Raw genomic sequence first — 21347 nt, forward strand, 5'->3', positions numbered from 1 at the left:
TATTATTTACTCACACTGTTATCACACAGGTTTCTTGTTTTATTATTGTCCTAATAAACCACAAAACACACACTCCTATTTAGTTTAAGAGGAAAAAACAACAACAAACGACAACGGGATATGATTTACTTTTCAAGCTAATTCTTACCTCAGTCTTTTAGAATACAGCATTTTAAGTCATAAAATTAAATTTCAAAACAAAATAAAGCCATGCATGTAGATACATAAAAATTAAAGTTACACTAATTTTAAAATACAAATTTGGAACAATGTAGCTGCGTTTGAATGTAAGGCTAAAAGTCCCTATATATACGGTTGTGCCACTGGGTGATCGTATCTTATGTACTGCAACATGTCAGAAGTTTCAAGTTGTTCCAAGTGAGCTTAATGTACAACCCCCCCCCCACACTGGTCGGTGGGAATAGCTACCACCACCCATCAAACATATACTTGCTCAACATAGATCTGGCCCGACATGGCCACGTGGGTTGAGGCGTTCGACTCGTAATCTGAGGGTCGTAGGTTCGAGTCCCCGTCACATCAAACATGCTCGCCCTTTCAGCCACGGGTGCGTTGTAATATGACGGTCAAACTCACTATTCGTTGGTGAAAGAGTACCCCAAGAGTTGGTGGTGGGTGGTCATGACTAGCTGCCTTCTCTCTAGTCTTACACTGCTAAATTAGGGACGGCTAGCGTAGATAGCCCTCGTGTAACTTTGCGCGAAATTCAGAAACAAATCATCAGCAAATGCGACCGAAAGTACAGTCAATCGTTCTTTCGAATAGCGACCTCTGAAATAATGACGGCAGAAGAAAGAACATAACTCAAAAAACAAACAGATATACAACACTCAATAATACACATTCACCTGCAATAAACCAGAGACGGCCATAATATAAAATGGAATTTATAGGACATGGATTTAAAAAAAATAAATAAATAAACCTTCTAGGTCCAGAATAGCACACTCAGTCAACCCGGCACAGCAGTCAGCAAAACCTTAATATCGTCGTGAAAAGATTGCGATAGTTAACTGATTGAAGCTTTAACGGCTGTCTCCTCAGTTGAGCCAAGAAGACCCAGGATCGAATCTCGGTTAATACAAGGATTTCTTTGAATAGACAGTCAAAACAGGGCTAGAAAATAGTTAGTAATTAGCGTCTAATTAACATAAAAAATTTACTTATATAGCTTACTAACCGTTACCGTAAACATATTAGGTTCGTGATAACAATAAGCATATGAGATCTATGGTGATAAACATGAACAAACGAATACGAGATAATGACAAATTTGACCGGTGTATTTCACGAAAGTAAACGACGTAAATATGTCAACATTACTTAAATATGCGCAACTAAAAACGATTAAATGTAAAACTAACAAAAGCTGACTTGCTTGCATTTTCCAATGAATTTGCGCAGACTTCGGGAATTCGATGTATTTTTAATACATTTTCTTTACCCTAACTACTTCCAGTTTTCCAGAGCTGGCATGGCCAGGTGGAATAAGGCGTTACACTCGTAATCTGAGGGTCGCGGATTCGAATCCCCGTCGCACCAAACGTGATCGCCCTTTCAGCCGTGGGGGCGTTATAATGTGACGGTCAATCCCACTATTTGTTGGTAAAAGAGTAACCCAAGAGTTGGTGATGGGTGGTGATGACTAGCTGCCTTCTCTCTAGTCTTACACTGCTAAATTAGGGACGACTAGCGCACATAACCCTCGTGTAGCTTTGCGCGAAATTCAAAATCAAACAAACTTCCAGTTTTCAATCTCAGAGATGTTGAACGGTCGGTTTATATACCTTCAGTTGACTGATAGCATGTATTTAAAGGTTTTGAGAATGTAGCACTACCTTAAACATGTTTTATATCTTATATATGTTTTATGATGGATAATGTAGGATCTCTTTGTTTTAAGTTTTTTTTATTAAAAATATTCATAAAACAATTTTAAGACAAGTGTTCTCAGAGTGACAACATTAAACGTAAAACTAACAAAAGCTGACTTGCTTGCATTTTCCAATGAATTTGCGCAGACTTCGGGAATTCGATGTATTAAAAAGGCTTAGAAATCGAAATGTTCTTTACCCTAACTACTGTGTGTAACTTCAGTTAGCTAGTTGTTCAAGCAAATTTTGAGTTAAACGTTGTTATTTAATGTAGATTAAGTTTATTACATCAACTGAGATAAGTTCCCCCCCAGCAGCATAGCTGTATGTCTGCGGACTTATAACACTAGAAATCGGACTTCAACCAACAAACACAATAAGATAAATAAAATATATATTGGTTGAATTCGCTTGTTGCTGTAATAACACTTATGCAAACACCAGGCGTATTTGAAACAACTTGCTATATATATATTGGTTGAATTCGCTTGTTGCTGTAATAACACTTGTGCAAACACCAGGCGTATTTGAAACAACTTGCTATCAGTGCTCCACACCGACGTAACACGACTGATGAGAAATATTAACAGTTAGAAATTAATCTTTAGATAGTTATTTGGTGTAACGTGTTTCGATACATAATTACGTTGAATAATATTTCCATGAATGAACATAATAAGTTAGCAGTTCCCGTTGAGGATTTCCCTACCAGTGTAGATTTGAGGTGCAAAGAAGTCACATGTACAGGGGATAGCATGATTTATTGAATGATTGTACGAATTAGCGGCATAAAGGTAAAAAAACTTTTTTTTTCAGGGTAACATATCTTCTTCAATGCAAACGTACTCGGTAAGAAGCTTTTTAGGGTAAAATCTTCTTCGATATAGAAGTACAAGGTAAAAAACATTGTTTTTTCAGTGATATCGATAAACCCTCTTGTTGAGAAATTTATATGCAAAAACGGCTCGTTTGGGTTGAGAAAATATTTTACATAGAAGAGCGAACAACGTTGCGACCTTCTTCGGTCATCGTCAGGTTCACAAAGAAAGAGGTAACTGACCGGAAGCTGACCACATGTTTGAAAGGGGTTGTGTAACTGAGTGTCGGAATGTAGAGGGCGATGTTAGATGTTTGAATATATAATTTTATTTATTTTATTATGTTAATATAGGTATAAAGGCGTTCCTTTATATTGGTTTATTTTGGGTTTAAGTTGTTGTATAAGTAAGGCTTCTTTAATTTTGCGTTTGTTTATGTTTGTTTTTTTATTTAGCATTTGAGTGTTTTCTATGGTTATGTTGTGTTTATTTGACTTGCAGTGTTCGAAAACGTGTGAAGGTGACTTTTTATGTACTTTGAATCTGGTTTCCATTTTTCTACTTGTTTCTCCAATATAGAAGTCGTGGCAGTTATCACATTGTATTTTATAAATAATGTTGGTGTGGTGTTTGTCAGTGTAGTTTTTACATAGTATAGACCTCAGTTTTGTGCCTGGTTTTTGAATAAATTTGGTATTAACTGGAATGTCATATTTTGTTACTAATTTTTGCCAAATGTTGGTTATTTGTGTGCTGATGTCAGGAATATATGGTATGCAGCAGTATATGGTTTCGTGATTTTTTTATTCGTGAGATATATTTACTTTAGTTGGTTGATTTTGCTTTCTGTCTAGGTGTGTGCGTATAATGTTTTCTACGGTTTGTGGAGAAAACTTATTGATGTTGATGAAGTATTGTGTTATTTTGTCTAATTCATCGTTAATTTTATCTGGTGAGCATAGTTTTATGGCTGTGTTTATTTGGTTTCTTAGTATGTTGAGTTTTTTGTTTTGTTTCATGTGCTGAGTCCCAAGGAATGTATAGTCCAATGTGGGTGATTTTTCAGTGGATTTCTGTTTTGAATTGTGTGTCGGTTCTTGTAATTTTGAGGTTAAGAAATGATATTTGATTGCTTTCTTCCTGTTCACATGTGAAGTTAATGTTGGGATGTATAGAGTTAATGTGATTGAAAAAATTAAGTATGTGTTCTGTAGATTTGAATCCCGCAACCGTGTCATCTACATATCTGTACCAGTATAGTGGTGGATGTAATGCTGTGTTAATTGCTTGTGTTTCAACTTGTGTCATAAAAATATTGGCTAGAACTGGTGATACTGGGTTGCCCATGCTTAGGCCATTTGTTTGTATATAGTTTTGGTTGTTGAACATGAAGTTTGTCTTTATCGTGGTGAATTCTATTATGGTTGCTAACTGGTTACTGGGAATTTCTATGGTTGGGTTAGGGTCTCGGATATAGAGTTCTAAGGCTATCTTCTAGGCTTCAGTGGTTGGAACTTCTGTAAAGAGAGATATAACATCGAAATTGGCCATTAAGGCTTTATGATTAAGTTGATTTAGATTAGACTTGAAATTGAAAGAGTCTTTGATAAATGAGCTGGCTGATGTTACATATTTGGAGAATGCCCATGCTATGTATTTACCAATATTGTAATTAAACGATTCATATGTGGACATTATTGGTCGTAATGGACAATCTGGTTTATGAGGCTTGGGGATGCCGTATATTTGTGGTGTGCGTGTGTCGGTTTTACGTAGGTAGGAATAAAGTGTTTGTGAAATTGTGTTGGCTTTTTTCATTTGTAGTAGTAATTTGTTCAGTTGCGTCTCGTGTGTCTTTGTTGGATTTGTGTGTATTGGTTTGAATTTGTTCGTGTCTGATAGGATGTTATTCATTTTTTGGATGTATTCATTCGTGTTCATTATGACTATAGCGTTATCTTTATCTGCTTTTAGAATTTTTATGTTTTTGTCTTGTTTTAGGTGTTTAATGGAATTAATGTCTCTTTTTGTAAGGTTGTTTTTTAGTTTTCTGTTTTGTGAAATTATGTTGATGGTTTTGTGAGAAAATTCTTTGAAAAAATCTTTTAAGATGTTGTTTTTAGGTGTTTCTGGAAAATATAAATTTTTAATTTTACCTGGGAAGTTTGGCTGTTGGATGTCAATAAAATTATCTAAGTTGTCATCTTTCTGTTGGTTGTTTTTGGTTGTTTCCTTGTTTTTGTTCTCTGTAGAAAGTATCACAAGTCTCCTGGCCAGGTCTTCTAAACATGTTTTGTTGTTCGCTCTTCTACGTAAAATATTTTCTCAACCCAAACGAGCCGTTTTTGCATGTAAATTGTTTTTTCAGGGTAATGTGCCTTGTTCAGTGAAATACAAGAGAAAAAAGTGTTATTTTTAAGGAAAACGTTTCTTTTTCAGTCATAATAGTACAAAATATGTTTTCTAACGTAGTACGTCTTCTTCAATACAAAATTATGAGATACAAAACATAGGTTTCACCAATGTAATGTGTTATTGTTTTTTTCAGCTACAGACGTACCAGATAGGTTTCCCAAAGTAATTTTTTCTTTACTTATTGAAGCAAAAGATAAAGTTATTTTTTTTTATTTATGATGTTTTATCGAAAATACTTGAATATTAATCATACAAGGACGCAGTAGTAGAACAGAAAATTATATTACAAAGTACATTTAGAAATACACTATTGTTTCATGGAATCGAAACGTTATTGCCAATAGCGAGTGTTTGGGTTTCCCTAAATAAAGTATACTGTATTATGCATGTTTATTCTTACTTTAATCAACAGTATTGATTATACTATTTAGTATATCTAATGTAATTATTTTTATTGTACTTTTATTATGTAGAAAGTTTTAGGTTGTTAGTTTAATATATGAACTTAGAAATAACCCAAATTTTCTAAGAAAGCCGAAGCTCGTGAGATATTGTTGGGGTTATAGTTCAAAATATCGTTAACAGGGTGGACACTGATGAAAACAATTCATTCTAGTCTTTATAACTGGAAACGTATATTTAACAGGTGTGTTTATTTCAAGGTTGATTTTTAATTTCGCTTTAAGTACATAACTTGCTCTCATCAGAAGTTGGTAGTAACTGACAGTCACCAAAACTCAATAATGCCACATCTTCGTTCAGCACAGTTTATATATCGGTTTTATTTTGCCTTTTAGCGGCTGGTGACTTACAAGAAAGGGTACAGTTTTGTATTGCTTATAAAGGTACAGTAATCATTTATGTAACGAAATACAATAACTGGTCGTGTGTACCTGAAAAAGTTTAATAATACGTTTCGTGTATTATTTATAAGATGCTTTCTTGCTGAAATAGAACGAACAAACTATTGTTCATTTGTGTTGGAGCAAAGCGAAACTGGGCTATTTGTAGTGTCCACAGCAATCAAGTTATAAAACCATTACAATTTTTCCGGATAGAAATATACGCTGCTAATAATTTATTAGTCACCACGTGTTTGGTTTCCCTTCATAAAATGAATCAGATTACGTTGTAGCTTACACACAGTTGTCACATTGTAGTTCAAGGGTAAAATTAATGGCTTATAACGCAAAATTTCGGTGTTAGACCCCTCCTGTTGACAGCTTCGCACTTAACAACAAACAAACAGCTATTATATTGAGAATATTTCAAGATAGGTGTCACAAAGGTTAATGATAATCATATAACCAAATTATTGAAGTCTACTAAATTAATATTTATAAGAGAGAAAGATACAGACCTCACGTCTACGCCCCTACTTTCATGAAGTCTTTAAGACGTATATACAAGTTTAAAATGCTGTAATTTTCAGTAATGTTTCTAACGGCTACATGCAGTAGTTGTAACCTGGTGATACCGACATAGATGTCGTATCTCTGACTTTGCTGTATCGTTTTTCTCTCTGAAGTTGTTCCAACGGTCACCGTGTATTTATTGTGTCTTTCATACAGTGTTTGTATTCCTTGCTGCGGTTTTTCTATCAGCTAGAAAATGTGTTACTACTGCTGAATTATACGTCGTTCTGACAGGCAGAGGCGCAAGACAAAATTTGGTCCGGCGTGTGAGAGACCTTTTCTCTTTACTTGTTAAATTTAGCCCAGTTCCCGTTCGATGAGATCACGTGTACTAAAAACAGCCAGCCAACCCGTTTTACGCGGTAGTTCAGAGTGTTCTTTCTTCAAGACGTATATTAAGCAATTGTGAGTAGGAGAACAAAAAAAAAAAGAGTTTGACCGAAGCACAGGATGGGGTTTAGGAGGCTGGACCTGGCAGATGGGGTATTTCTTTCTCCAGCGTCAGCCACAGCTAGCAGTTATGAGGTCACGTGGTTTGACCTTCCAGAAATTCTTTGTATTCACAGAAAGCATTGGATAAACTGGGGTTGTAGTTGAAGCCTTTACCAGGCTCCTTTATTTATTCAGATCATTTGGTGCTGTAAAATCAATGTTCAGCATGGTTCCATGTGTTGTTATAGGTCATGGTGAGAGAGTTTAAGAGTTTGTTGTGGTGTTTTTAAGCTGAGGTCATTACGTAAGCCATGCGGGGGATTAGCACTGCACTTCGAAAGATTTATTTTGTTTGATTCTGATAGAATCGGATGACGTAGCTGCGAAGAGGTTGTGTAATACTTGAATCTGTTCATCATAGAAGCATGACGTGTCAGAAGCAAATGTAATAATTATATTATTTCTGAACAAGAGCTTGGAATTTTGTTTATTAACATATAGGACTTTAGGCCTTATGAATGTTGGTACAACAATAAACGTTTCTAATAGACGAATAGTAAAGGAGCTTTGTGAAAAAAAAATTGGAATTTGCTGATGAGAAAAATAAAAGTTTAAGAACTAAAAACCACGAAGTATTGATTTACCTACCAATTACTTGTGACGTAAGACAAAACAGGAGTGAAAGTATTCTATTTATCAACTTCTAGAATATCAGTGAGAATTCGACTGAGGAATTCAAGTAGAAAAATTGAGTTCTGAAATTGAACTAGTTCAATGATGCTAACAACATCCTATCGCCTGTAACTTTCGCTAAAAGTTGGAAAAACCCTAGGTAGTTCCATGATCTCTGGCGAATATTCTCATGACTGGGTGCTATGAATTTCGTCTTTCGTCGTATTCTCATGACTGTGTACTATGAATTTCGTCTTTCGTCGTATTCTCATGACTGTGTACTATTAATTTCGTCTTTCGTCGTATTCTCGTGACTGTGTACTATGAATTTCGTCTTTCTTTGTTCGGCAAGATTTGCTTGGATGAATATGATATGCTTCACGTATCGTCTTCGTTTTTTGTTGATGAAGATGGAAAAGGTAAAATCATAGAATGTGGGGGTCTGTTTACATTTACTTTAACGTGTTAAATGAAGTCATATTATAGTTCTTATACCAAACGTTTCATTAAATGACTCTTAGGGTTTGTTTGTTTTTTGCAATAATAACGAATTTTACACAAAAACAACAAAACGTATGACTCTAATTGTAACGTTGTAAATGTATTATATACACCTATATATAAATGGACCTATTGTTTTTACAGTCAATCATGTATTGCATAGGCGTCTATATATATATATATATAAATGGGCATACTGCTGCTACTAACAATGTACATGTATTACTTATATACCTATATCGCAACCAATAATGGGTGGTTCTCAATATACTAAAATTTAGTTAAAACTGAAAAGTAGAATTAGCATATTTATTACTTATTTTAAGTGCAGATTAGAACATATATGCAAAGAGTAAAAACAAAATCCAACCTATATTTACAGGCATGTACAAACTTTATATAAACCAGTTGTCTTTTTGTAACACTGCGTCGACTGTGGCGCTAGCTTAGCAACAAACCCGTAAATATTAGATTTGATCTTCAAAACACAGAAACATTGTTTTAACTGTATATGCCACATCAGCTTACAGAGGGCAAAAACTATTTTAACTGTATATGCCACATCAGTTTACAGAGGACAAAAACTATTTTAACTGTATGTGCCACATCAGCTTACAGGGGGCCAAAACTATTTTAACTGTATATGCCACATCAGTTTACAGAGGACAAAAACTAATTTAACTGTATGTGCCACATCAGCTTACAGGGGGCCAAAACTATTTTAACTGTATATGCCACATCAGCTTACAGGAGGCAAAAACTATTTTAACTGTATATACCACATCAGCTTACAGGAGGCAAAAACTATTTTAACTGTATATGCCACATCAGCTTACAGGAGGCAAAAACTATTTTAACTGTATATGCCACATCAGTTTTGTGAATTTCTGAAACTTTCCGCTCAACACAGAGCCACGTGAGTAAGACAATTTCACGAAGTAATAAATCAGGTATACTTCGGCAATTTCTGCTGGAACGATATGTGAAAAAGTTTGAGTGATAAGATTATACCAGTGCGGCTTTGGACTCCTATCGTCCAGAGTTGTTTATTTATACAACCCTGTACAACTGATTTAATATACATATGTATATAAAGCAATTTTCTGTGTGCGTGTATAACACTCACATTGTAAGTCATTTTAAAATTGCTGTTGCACCATTTTTATTTATTTATTGAGAGTATAGATGAAAATTGTTTTTAATTTATCAACGTGTGATTATTTTGCTTTTACGATGAAGGAGGCTGGTGAATAAAATTCGCTTAAAGAGGAGAGGGGAACCCCGAGGGCGTTTTACAACACTTCAGCTCATCCATTTTGACGTAATTTAGCAGCGTAAGGCTAGAAGGAAGGCAGCTAGTCATCACCACCCACTGCCAACTCTTGGGCTATTCTTTTACCAACAAATATTGGGATTGACCGTAACATTATAACGCTCCCACGGCTGAAAGGGCGAGAATGTTGGGTGTGACGGGGATTCGAACCCGTCACCCTCGGATTACGAGTCGAGTACCTTAACCATCTGGCCATGCTGGGCCAGATTCGTGGAAATCAGGGCTAGGAAAGTTGGAAGACTACTAGCAGGATACAAGACACGTGGCTGCAAGACGTTTTACAGCATAGATATGAAATATTGGAAATAAATATGCAAACAGCGAAGAAAACAACATGGAAAGCAAACAGTACGAGAATACCACCCCTTTATTGCGTGCAAATAAACTGCACCAGAGCACCATCTCTTGCTGATAGTTTACACTGTGATTGTGTATGTTTGTGTGTTTTTCTTATAGCAAAGCCATATCAGGCTATCTGCTGGGCCCACTGAGGGGAATCTAACCTTTGATTTTAGCGTTGTAAATCCGTAGACTTACCGCTGCACTAGCAGAGGGCACACCCTGATTGATTGCCATACAACGAATCAGAAAATGCCACATCAGAAAAAAATATATAAAAAAACAGGAAGTCATACTATACCTAGTAGTAGTAGTGAAACCCAGTCATGGCTCCCAGTAGTTAAATACCGCATTACCGCATTAAATACCGTTGTTTTTGAATTAATTAGTGTCAGAGGTCTCAGCTCAGTAGTACTTGTCGCTTGAACTTTGTAAACTTATCTATGTTTTCATGTAAAAAGCACCACTAAACGTGGTAATTAATTCAAAAACAACTTAAAATCCAGGGGCATATATGTATATATGTATTTAATATAAGAAATTGTATGTGTGTGTGTGTGTGTATGTATATATATGAAATTTTCCCTGCGCCCTCTCTAACCTCTGGAAAACACTGGTCATTACTCATTTTTTATGGCTATATGTATGTACTAATAACTACTATCTTTATTCTCTACGGCTTGTTTCTCAGTAAAGTTTTCGAATAGCTCAAAGTGTGCAATATTGGAAAAATAACAAAACATCCTTTCGATGGAATACACGGTTTACTTGTGATAATTATCCAGTGACGATTCAAGCAGACCGTTCTTGGTGGAAATATGTATTAATAAACTACGTTAATACCACTTCGACAAGTTTTAACAAGATTGACTCCTGTGTCCTGTTTGAGGACGGCCAGGTGGTTCGTAATCTGAAGGTCGGGGGTTCGAATCCCCGTCGCACAAACATGTTCGTCCTTTCACCCGCGTGGGCGTTATAATGTGACAGTCAATCCCACTACTCGTTGGTAAAAGAGTAGCCCAAGAGTTGGCGGTGGGTGGTAATGATTAGCTGCCTCCCCTCTCGTCTTACACTGCTAAATTAGAGATGGCTAGCGCAGATAGCCCTTGTATTGCTTTGTGCGAAATTCAAAACAAACAAGCAAACCAAACCTGTTTGAGAGGTTTTCACATCATAGTATTTTCTGCTATTTTTAACTGCCTAGCTATTTAGGATAACAACGTCTCCGTATATTTTCTTAACATGCTGCAAACACACACACGCATTAAAAAAAAAGGACTTCGTAGTTTATTTTCCAGTGTTATAAAAATATGAAGTAGGTAATAATATCCGGACTTTTGGAGTGTTTAGTTAAGTTATTTGTGGTCTTACTAATAAAAGCAAACTGTAGTGTGGAGTTTCACGCCAAAATCGGAAAGGAATTAGCTTAGTTGAATAGATTACAGTGTATTCAGCACGAAGCCGAAGATGTCTGTCTTTTTACATTTCTCGCAAAGCTACATGAGGGCTATCTGCGCCGAAGCCGAAGATATGAACCAAGAGTTCACGAGCAAGACGTGTGGGGACTGGACTGTTAGAACTTTATTTGATCAGATGCCAAAAAGCTGTGCTCTGTCCGTGAATAATTTAGTACTAATTGAAAAGACCAACATTCGTGGGCCAATACAACATGTCTTTACCGCTCAATTTCAAACTGGTCGGTATTAGCGACCAGAAAAAAATCTCGACAAGCACGCAAAAATCGAACTGTCTACGTCACTGCTTGGACCTGTAAGGAGGTATCTTTGTACACATTACATGTCATTTAGTTGACACACACGTGAATAGTTCACGAAAACCCCTAGTTTGAGTGTTTTCCTCGCTGAAACAAATTGAGCAAAAAATGAAAATTCTAAAACTGTCTATATCCCTGTTTGGGAACTTCAAATTAAATCCCACGTATATTGGCCAAAAGATGAACCAAAACCTCTAAAATTATGTTTGTGTGACATCTAAGATGACAAAAATATGCATATCACATATTTTTGTAACCATATATATCGGTTCTGTAGAAACGTATCTTTGTATCAAATCTCGTAAAAACTGGTCAAAAGAAAGCTGAATAACTGACTAAAATCACCCCAAATTTACCCTTTTTTTAGCTCCTGACCCGCTAAAAGGGCTTAAAATGAACAAACACGACTCTTTTTAAATGTCATTATGTTGGACACAAAGGAAAATTATATTTGTGTCAATTTTTATCTCGACTGCTGTATATTTTGTAGAGTTTGAGTCATTTTATCTTTCATAACATCAAATCTTTAAAAAGGCTTAAACCAAATAATAATAAAAATAATTCTGTGCGTACTCTATGAACCAAGGTATAATTCTACCAAGTTTCAAAACAGTGACGTCTCTCTACGGAGACGTTATAACGAATTAATCGTAAACAATATGGTAATAAAAATGAACTATTCTCGATTATGCAAAAATTTCACTTAAAGTGTTCCATATATGTATATATACCAAGAATATTCAAAATAGGTGGCTGTGAAAACTAGTCTTTTTTTTCTGGTTTGTCCTAAAAATAGCTTTTGATTAGGTTATTACAATAACACGTTAATTTCACTTCCGATAATATGCGAAATATAAAACAGCTGTTAAAATAAAGCTTCGTCTTTTACTGACTTACAGCTGGTATATCCACACAATTTCACACACAAGCAGTGAAACCGGAAGTTGGGTGCGAGATAGCAGGTGCTTTATTACCTCCTGTGCTCCATACTGTTCTCTCAAGTCAGCCATTCATAATCTAACTTCCTCCCCATCCCTGAGTATCATTTAGTGACTGGGTAAGCAGAGCCGAAGCGTATGGCACGTGCAATTTGCCAGCATTGAAGCCATTCACATGCAGTTGACAGGTTTGTGTGCGGTTGCTATGGCAACAAACATGAAAGATCGTGTTAAAAACGGGTGGAATATTTGCTCTTGTATTTTTGTTGTTGTGGTTGTCTCATTCGTTAGCTATTTTAATTATTCACTTAATTACATTACAATTTTAACACTATAAATGCTAATAAATAATGTGTCTGTTTTTTTATTATATGTATTAAAAATTTTATAAACTGTATTTATATTAAATAATGTTTTAAAAACGTAACTTTAACACCTATGAAAATTGCAGACAATTTTGTTATTAGTGGACGAATATGACGGAACTCTGTCAAGATAAAGAGATACGAAGCCTTTCGTGACAACGAGAAACCCACTTGAATCAAAAATATATCTCAAGACGGCTGGCATGGGTATTAAAACTTTTATTAAAATGTGGAGAACAACGTTTCGACCTTTTTTAGGTCATCTTCATGTAAGCAGAGTCATCTGAAGATGACCTAAGAAGGCCGAAACGTTCCATTATACTTTATTTCAATAAACGTTTTAATATCCATGCCAACCGTCTTGAGATACAGATAAGAAGCCTATTCAATTTATAATATTATCTGCACGTTTCAGTCTAAAGTTGTTAGACGTTTGTTATTGGCCGTTTCTCTCCGTATAATATCAAATAACCAAAACGGTTACATCAACGCATTGTATTGTTGTTGTTTTTTAATATCTCAATAAAAGCCAAATTGAGGTAAAAATAATCCCTAAACGGCTTTAAATTAATTTAATTTGTATTTTATTATTCATTAACGCAATGTTTAATAATTGTTTCGATGTTTGTTTTTCTTTTAGCACCAAAAATGCACAATATTAGTACTGTGTGTGCTCTGGAGATTGATTGTTTGTTTGTTTGTTTGTTTTGGAATTTCGCACAAAGCTACTCGAGGGCTATATGTGCTAGCCGTCCCTAATTTAGTAGTGTAAGACTAGAGGGAAGGCAGCTAGTCATCACCACCCACCGCCAACTCTTGGGCTACTCTTTTACCAACGAATAGTGGGATTGACCGTCACATTATACACCCCCACGGCTGGGAGGGCGAGCATGTTTAGCGCGACGCGGGCGCGAACTCGCGACCCTCGGATTACGAGTCGCACGCCTTACGCGCTTGGCCATGCCAGGCCCCTGGAGATTGAACCCTAACTTATAGAATTATAAGCTCCCGTGAGTAACGTTAAGTCACCGGGTTTGAATGCATTATAATTTACTCACAGTCATGACATCTCATAAGGTTGATTGGTTTATTGATTGTTTTTGAATTTCGCGCAAAGCTGCTTGAGGGCTATCTGCGCTAGCCGTCCCTAATTTAGCAGGGCAAGACCAGAGGTAAGGCAGCTAGTCATCACCATCCACCGCGAACTCTTGGGCTACTCTTTTACCAATGAATAATGGGATTGACCGTCACATTATAACGCCCCTATGGCTGGGAGGGCGAACATGTTTTGTGCGAGCGGGATTCGAACCCGCGACCCTCGAATCTCATAAGATATTTTAAATTTAAATACAATAAAGTATTAAACATAGATGAATTACGTTATACCGTAAAAGCCTGTTCATAGCCTGAAAACGTCTTCGTTGTTCTGATAGTATTCATGTTTAGAAGGGCAGAAGCTCATTAACAAAAAAACAATATGGCATTTTTTAAGCCTCGTAAACCAATAGTGTTCATTTGGAGGGACGGGACTATGGGTCACCTTGGCGCATGCGGAGTAAAACGCAATAAGAAACAAGCAGACATTATTCTTATACGACTGATCTTATAAACACTTTTAAAATCTAAAGCTAAACTGTGAATTATTGCGTATCTACACTTAATAGCATATAACAATTATGTTTTTTCTTCTAAAGGCCTTTCTGTCCCGTTCATCTTACAGCTGTTCTTTTTCTTTTCGCCCACCCCAGTGGCTCAGCGGGATGTCTGCGGACTTACAACGCTAAAAATCAGGTTTCGATACCCGTGGTGGGCAGAGCACAGATAGCCCATTGTGTAGCTTTGTGCTTAATTCAAAACAAAATCAACAATCTTTTTATTTTTTTTTTTTTTTGTAAGTACTTGTAGCAAGCAAGGCATGGAACCACACGTGTCTTCTAGTAGTTTCGATTAATTTTTTATGACAGAAAAAAGCTGTTTTTGAAGGATAATACCAGAAAGGCAAGGGGCTTCACTTCACGAGCCACTACCATATGCACGTCATTCGTAGTTCATTATGCTAATACTGTTAACAGCATGAATTATACGAGCATCATTAGTGTTCCTATTAAGAACGTACAATATCAAACCGTTTTGATGAGTTTTTGTGTGTTGTGAAACTGTCAATACCATGGAAATTACGAGCATCTTTTTTAGGTTTAGGGCACTAGATTCGCAATCTACTACCCGCTGGTTCAAATCCTTGTCATACCAAACATACTCTTCCATTCAGCCGTGGGGGCGTTATTATGTATGTTCAATCCCACTATTCGTTGGTAAAAAAAGTAGCCCAAGAGCTGGCGATAGATGGTGATGGCTAGCTGCCTTCCCTTTAGTCTTACACTGCCCAATTAGGGACTGCTAATACAGATAACCTTCGTGTAACTTTGCACAAAATTCAAAACAAAGCAAATATTTTTTTTGTCATATCATAAAGACTGTTTTACAGTACAGAATGTGTTTCGGGTAGGTTGGTATGTCATACTGTCGTTAGTAAGTGAAAGATACATCTGATGCTGATGTACTTGTGTTTCCTGAACATGTTAACAGGACACGCTAGGGTACTAGTGTTTCTTCATAATGTTAGCAGGAAACATCACTGATGTACTTGTGTTTCTTCACGATGTTAGCAGAGCACTGCTGATGTTCTAGTGTTTCTTCATAATGTTAGCAGGAAACACCACTGATGTACTTGTGTTTCTCCCCAATGTTAGCAAGACACTGCTGATGTGGCCCAGCAGACTTGAACCAAACCTACATTAGATATACACCTGTGTTCACATGAAAGTCAGCAGGTAAAACAGTAGAATTACATCCAGTTAGTAATCACCATCCACCGCCAACTCTTAGGCTACTCTTTTATCAACGAATAGTGGGAATGACAGTCTCATAATAATGCCCACACGGCTGAAAGGACGAGCATGCTTTGGTGGAATGGGACCCTCATATTACAAGTAAAACGGACCATGTCGGGCATACCGCGTTTGAGATTAGAAACTATAGCCCTCAAAATGTTGCCTTCTTTTTTCTATGTTATACAATACAGCCACTACGAGACAGCTGGACATGTGTGTGTTTTCTTATAGCAAAGCCACATCGGGCTATCTGCTATCCATCGAGGTGAATCGAACCCCTGATTTTAGCGTTGTAAATCCATAGACTTACCGTTGTACTAGCGGGGGACCCTCTGGATATTGCTATTTAATTGAGGTTACACCATGAAACCTGTTTAAAATTTTAATTATTCGAAATTTTTTCTTGAGAGGGGTTGTTATTTATTACAATTTTAATTAGCCCGAAACTGAGTCAAATGATAATTTAAATTTAGTAGTTAAATAAATGTCGATATGTATCCAATTTGTGATATTTGCCACCAAGATTGATTCACGCAGTTTTCTTTCATAACACAGGCATATTTTAATATGCAAACAATAATAACATTTATAGTAACAGTTATTACAAATAATGATTTTTGTACAAAAGTTTTACAAACAATAGCAAGTATTCTTTCTGGTCTGGAACGCTTTTGACGTCTTTTCGAGGGTTCACGATGAGCGAGTTAATTTCTGGTTGATGTAGATACAATTCACTTAACGGGGAAGCTAGCTAGCTCTGCGTTCGTTATCGAGTTTTCCCCCGATGAAGTTGTATGATGTTTTCGTAAAAAAAGAATAATGTTCGATGTGAATCCACTGAAATTAAGTAGTTTGTAATGTTCGTGGATAATATATCTGAAGTTCCCAATTAATAAGCGTTAATCACAGCTATAGCTTCCAAGGTTTATAATATACCAACTACAGCAAACCAACAATATATACTGTCTCTTGGTGCGTCGCGTTAGTTACATTTATAGGCATGAGGAGAGTTTCTAGAAATTTCAGCCTGCCCAATAACACTGACGATACACTAGTATCTACGAACACACATATATATTGTTGTTTCTCACACTCGAGAATCTTCTAGAACTTTAGTAAACAGGCGGGAATTTCGCAATACAGATTTAACGATGTAAGTTATGTACGTTTCTAAAAATAAATTTAACTTCGATATTAAAATATATATATAATAATAGCAAATCCGTCAGAGGGTGCACTAGAAACTAAATAAAACTTGAACTGTGTTTTATGCTTGTCAAGATTAGTTGTGTCTCAAGGTAGTTTTTTCCATTATTTCTCTCATTAGTATAATTCTAAGTAAAGGAAAATATAGGAACTCATCGTCCAAAATAAAGAAAGATATATAATAATATGTCAATGACGTTATAACTAGTAACGGTTAGGCCCATATTAACGTATTCAACGCCATTAGTCCTAACTTTTACGGCTAGGTGAAACAACTTAGGCCAACATATCTTGAATTTTTACTACAGTAATCTTATTGCAGGAAAATTAATAACGTCACATGTATCGGTTGTTGAATACATTTTTTCATGACGTACACTAAGCAATAATAAAACGCAAACATTCGTGATAATTTCAAACGCAAAATTTGTATTTCTTAAAGACCGAAACTTCTACAAGCTGAACCGTGTAGATATCGTTCAAAAATTACGCCACAACGAGATAACGTGTAATTAAGGCCTCACAGGCACAATTACAGAATCACCGTTTGCAACTCAACAAACCTTATGTAGAATCCGTTAATAAACGCGCAATACGACATAACATTCACTTCGTCTATAATGTCTTCAACTCCACGGTAAAAAAAATTAACTACATTGTGAACATTTTAGCTATAATAGGGGCCTGGCATGGCCTAGCGCGTAAGGCGTGCGACTCGTAATCCGAGGGTCGCGGGTTTGCGCCCGCGTCGCGCCAAACATGCTCGCCCTCCCAGCCGTGGGGGCGTTATAATGTTACGGTCAATCCCACTATTCGCTGGTAAAAGAGTAGCCCAAGAGTTGGCGGTGGGTGGTGATGATGGCTAGCTACCTTCCCTCTAGTCTTACACTGCTAAATTAGGGATGGCTAGCACAGATAGCCCTCGAGTAGCTTTGTGCGAAATTCCAAAACAAACAAACTAGCTATAATAAGACGTGTCAGTGTATGCTTGTTACAAGTGTATGCGCATTGTTCTCTTTTATTAGGCCTAGCATGGGCAAGTGATTCAGGCACTCGACTCGTAATCTGAGGGTCGCGGGTTCGAATCCCCGTCGCACCAAACATGCTCGCCCTTTCAGCGGTGGGAGCATTATAATGTGGCGGTCAATCCCACTATTCGTTGGTAACAGAGTAGCCCAAGAGTTGGAGGTAGGTGATGATGACTAGCTGCCTTCCCTATAGTCTTACATTGCAAAATTATGGACGGCTAACGCAGATAGCCCTCGTGTAGCTTTACACGAAATTTAAAACACTCTTTTTAATAAAAAAGGACTCGTCCGTAGAGCACACTGTTAACTAATGTGTAAGTCACTGATTTTCTTTATAGGCAACATGACAGCCGTTACCAACATATGCACGATTTCTTTGCCTTTTGTGTTCTTTGCCAAATATATCAAATTACAGCTATAAAATTTTCTCTATAGAAAAATGCGGGCGCCGAGAACTCGGTCTGACTACGTTCATGTTTGATTGTATGTATCAATAATTAGTCTTAATACTACTTGTTTCGAAATATGTGTGTTTTCTTGTTGACCAGGAACTTCAACGGGAAATAGAGAGCCAACGTGACCTCCACTTGACCCTCAACGAGCGAAGCGGTCAACTGCTTCAAAGTTTGGAAAGCCAAGACGATGCCCTGCTACTTCGGCGGAAATTGGAAGAGATGAACCAACGTTGGAACGCTTTACGTCTCAGAACTGTCTCTCTCAGGTTCACTGAGGCGTTACCTTTGCATGTTATTGAAACCACTCAAACTATACTCGTTTGTGTGTGTGTGTGCATTTTGATTCGAAGTTAATTTAGTTGAAAATAAAACATACTCTAATCATTATTGCTTCTGCCGGGTTTGTGCTTGAAAACTGAAGTCATTTTGCTGGGCTCATTTTCAAACATTTTTTTTATTTACTTACCAAAGTGTAATTTTTTCATTTCCTATATAGACCTTGAAATACCTTATAATATCAAACTTCATTGGTGATACTAGCAATGTGTATTATTTTTTGTTGAATGATTAAAGTTTTAAAAGGTAAGATAAGTGTGATAAATAAACAACAGATAAATACTACATTAACTAGAGTTAACAGATAAATTATCGGTTGTCTCTTAAAAGGAAAGTAAATTTTTAGGACAATGAGATAAAAACTAAATACGTCAGTTGATTAAACTTAATAGTCTTGAAAAATAAAATGGTCAGTTGGTAGAGAAAATTCACCATCTTACATCAAAACTGTGAAATGGCTTTATGACTACGTGCCTTTAAGGTTACGTATTTTAAAGTCAAATAAATAATTAATTTCATAATGTAGATTTAACGCCTCGTATTATATAAAAACGTAAAGAGCTATTTATAATATATCTAGATATTTGTCAAATTTTAGGAACCGGCTTGAAAGCAATGCAGAGCAATGGAACCAGTTACTTCTTTCCTTGCGAGAACTTACCGAATGGGTCATAAAAAAAGAAACTGAACTTGCCGCTCAACCCGCTCTTGGTGGTGACGTCACCAGCATTCTCAGACAGCAGGATGAACATCGTGCGTTTCGAAGACAACTGGACGACAAGCGTCCTGTGATAGAGAGTAGCTTGTTGGCGGGAAGGCAGTATGTTGCGAAGGAACCACCGCTCTCAGATACCAGCGATTCTGAAGGTGAAACTTAATGATTTATTACTATTTACTTAGCTAGAGCTTGTTAGAAAATTACAGTAGTCGCCGCAAAATGTCCTTATTAGCGCTGCAGTAACAAGAAAAGAAGAGTCCAGGTTAGACAGTAAAATGATAAGTGTTTTTCAATGGGAATGGGTAAATGTCCTATTTCCTAAATAAGGTGTGAGTAGCCTAACTTTACACACATTCACTCCCGATTATCCAGTGGTTCCCTTGGGGTGCGAGATAAAATTTCAGTTTTGTGTTTTTTGTTTATATTAAGGGAGCTGTCCCATATATTCAAAACTTGTGCCACGCTTTGCAAAACTCGTAAGAAATAAACAGGAACAGAAGAGTCATTAAATTTATATTGGCTTATGAACATTTAAAATTCAAAGAAATTTCATTTCATGCATGGATGAAAATTTATATTTTTGTAGGCCATGTAGAGTTTATGCAACTTTTAGTTTGTTGTAATATTTTTTCTTTTTGAAATGTTTCGTTTTTGTTTATATATCATTAAAAACTAATTATAAAAATTTGTTTTGGCCACTTTCACCTTCATTCTTAAATAAATAATTACTGTGAGGGGTGCGAGAACATATTAAAATGTTTTAGATGTGCGGTGCATGAAAAAGGTTGAGAACCACTGCACTAGTCATAACTGACCATTGCCATCTTAATTCAGGTGACGTCACAACAAGAATTTCTACTTTCCTTTATTACATGTATTTTGTGGCTCTCCAACAGTAGATTACAATTCCTTGATCCTTAGGTTAACCCCTATGGTCGTGAGTTTTAAATTTTAGCCGATGAAGAAAATTAGGAAAAAGTGTGTGTGTTTTTTTTTATAGCAAAGCCACATCGGGTTATCTGCTGATCCCACCGAGGGGAATCGAACCGCTGATTTTAGCTATGTAAATCCGTAGACTTACCTCTGTACTAGCGGGGTGGGGGTTAGGGAAAGAAAAACAAATTAATAGCAGGTACGTAATCATGGATATGTGACATTTTCGCGGTACTATTAAGCACGGTTACGAGAAAATTAGGAAATTATTAAGACTTTTAATCCTTAGCTTAAATTATCCATGTGGATAACATTTTGTCTTTGTAAAATTACGACAAAATATCACCTCTTGTTGACATTTAAGATCAAACCTTTCTTGCTTTAGTTTATTTCTGTCCGGATATTTCTGTTCATTTTACACTTAACTCACCTTTCTATTTTGTGTGTGTTTTTCTTTATATTTATAATGTTTATTTCTTAATCGACGTTAACACTCAAACTTGTATAGTTGATTCTGTGCTGTATTTTAATATTATTTATTTTTTTCTAAACTTACTATCACATATTCACTTGTGTATACTGAACCTGGTTTGTTGTCTACTCCTGCATTGGAACGCCACAGGTTTCTAGATCTCTAAGCCAGGGGTTCCCAAACTCTTTAGAACTGCGGAGCTTCGCATCAAAAACAAAAAACATTCCGGAGCCTTAATAGAAAAAAATACACTAAAATTAGAAACAATCGGTCACTAGTAGCAAATAAAGTTTACTTCGTGCTTTTATAATATAAATTTATTAAAAATATAAATATTTAAAGAAAAAATTTTACTTTTACTTGTTCAAATATTTCTGCTTACAAAATTTAAATCAGTAAAAGTACAAAGTA

The 21347-nt window shown here is 36.2% G+C and overlaps 1 protein-coding gene across 5 annotated transcripts in view; it reads left to right on the forward strand.

The window, feature by feature from the left end:
* Positions 1–21347, forward strand: part of LOC143223625 (dystrophin-like) — a 187325-nt gene that overhangs the window by 99179 nt on the left and 66799 nt on the right. For 3 of the 5 annotated variants that reach the window (XM_076451800.1, XM_076451802.1, XM_076451805.1), the window contains 2 exons: positions 18571–18743; positions 19412–19680. In XM_076451800.1, coding sequence (XP_076307915.1) covers positions 18571–18743; positions 19412–19680 — 442 coding nt within the window. Of the gene's footprint in view, positions 1–7659; positions 8067–12553; positions 12721–18570; positions 18744–19411; positions 19681–21347 lie in introns of those variants that run through there. The other 2 variants (XM_076451803.1, XM_076451804.1) reach the window with 2 other exon arrangements.

Source organism: Tachypleus tridentatus, chromosome 8 (genome assembly GCF_004210375.1).
Source record: "Tachypleus tridentatus isolate NWPU-2018 chromosome 8, ASM421037v1, whole genome shotgun sequence".
NCBI lineage: Eukaryota > Metazoa > Arthropoda > Merostomata > Xiphosura > Limulidae > Tachypleus > Tachypleus tridentatus.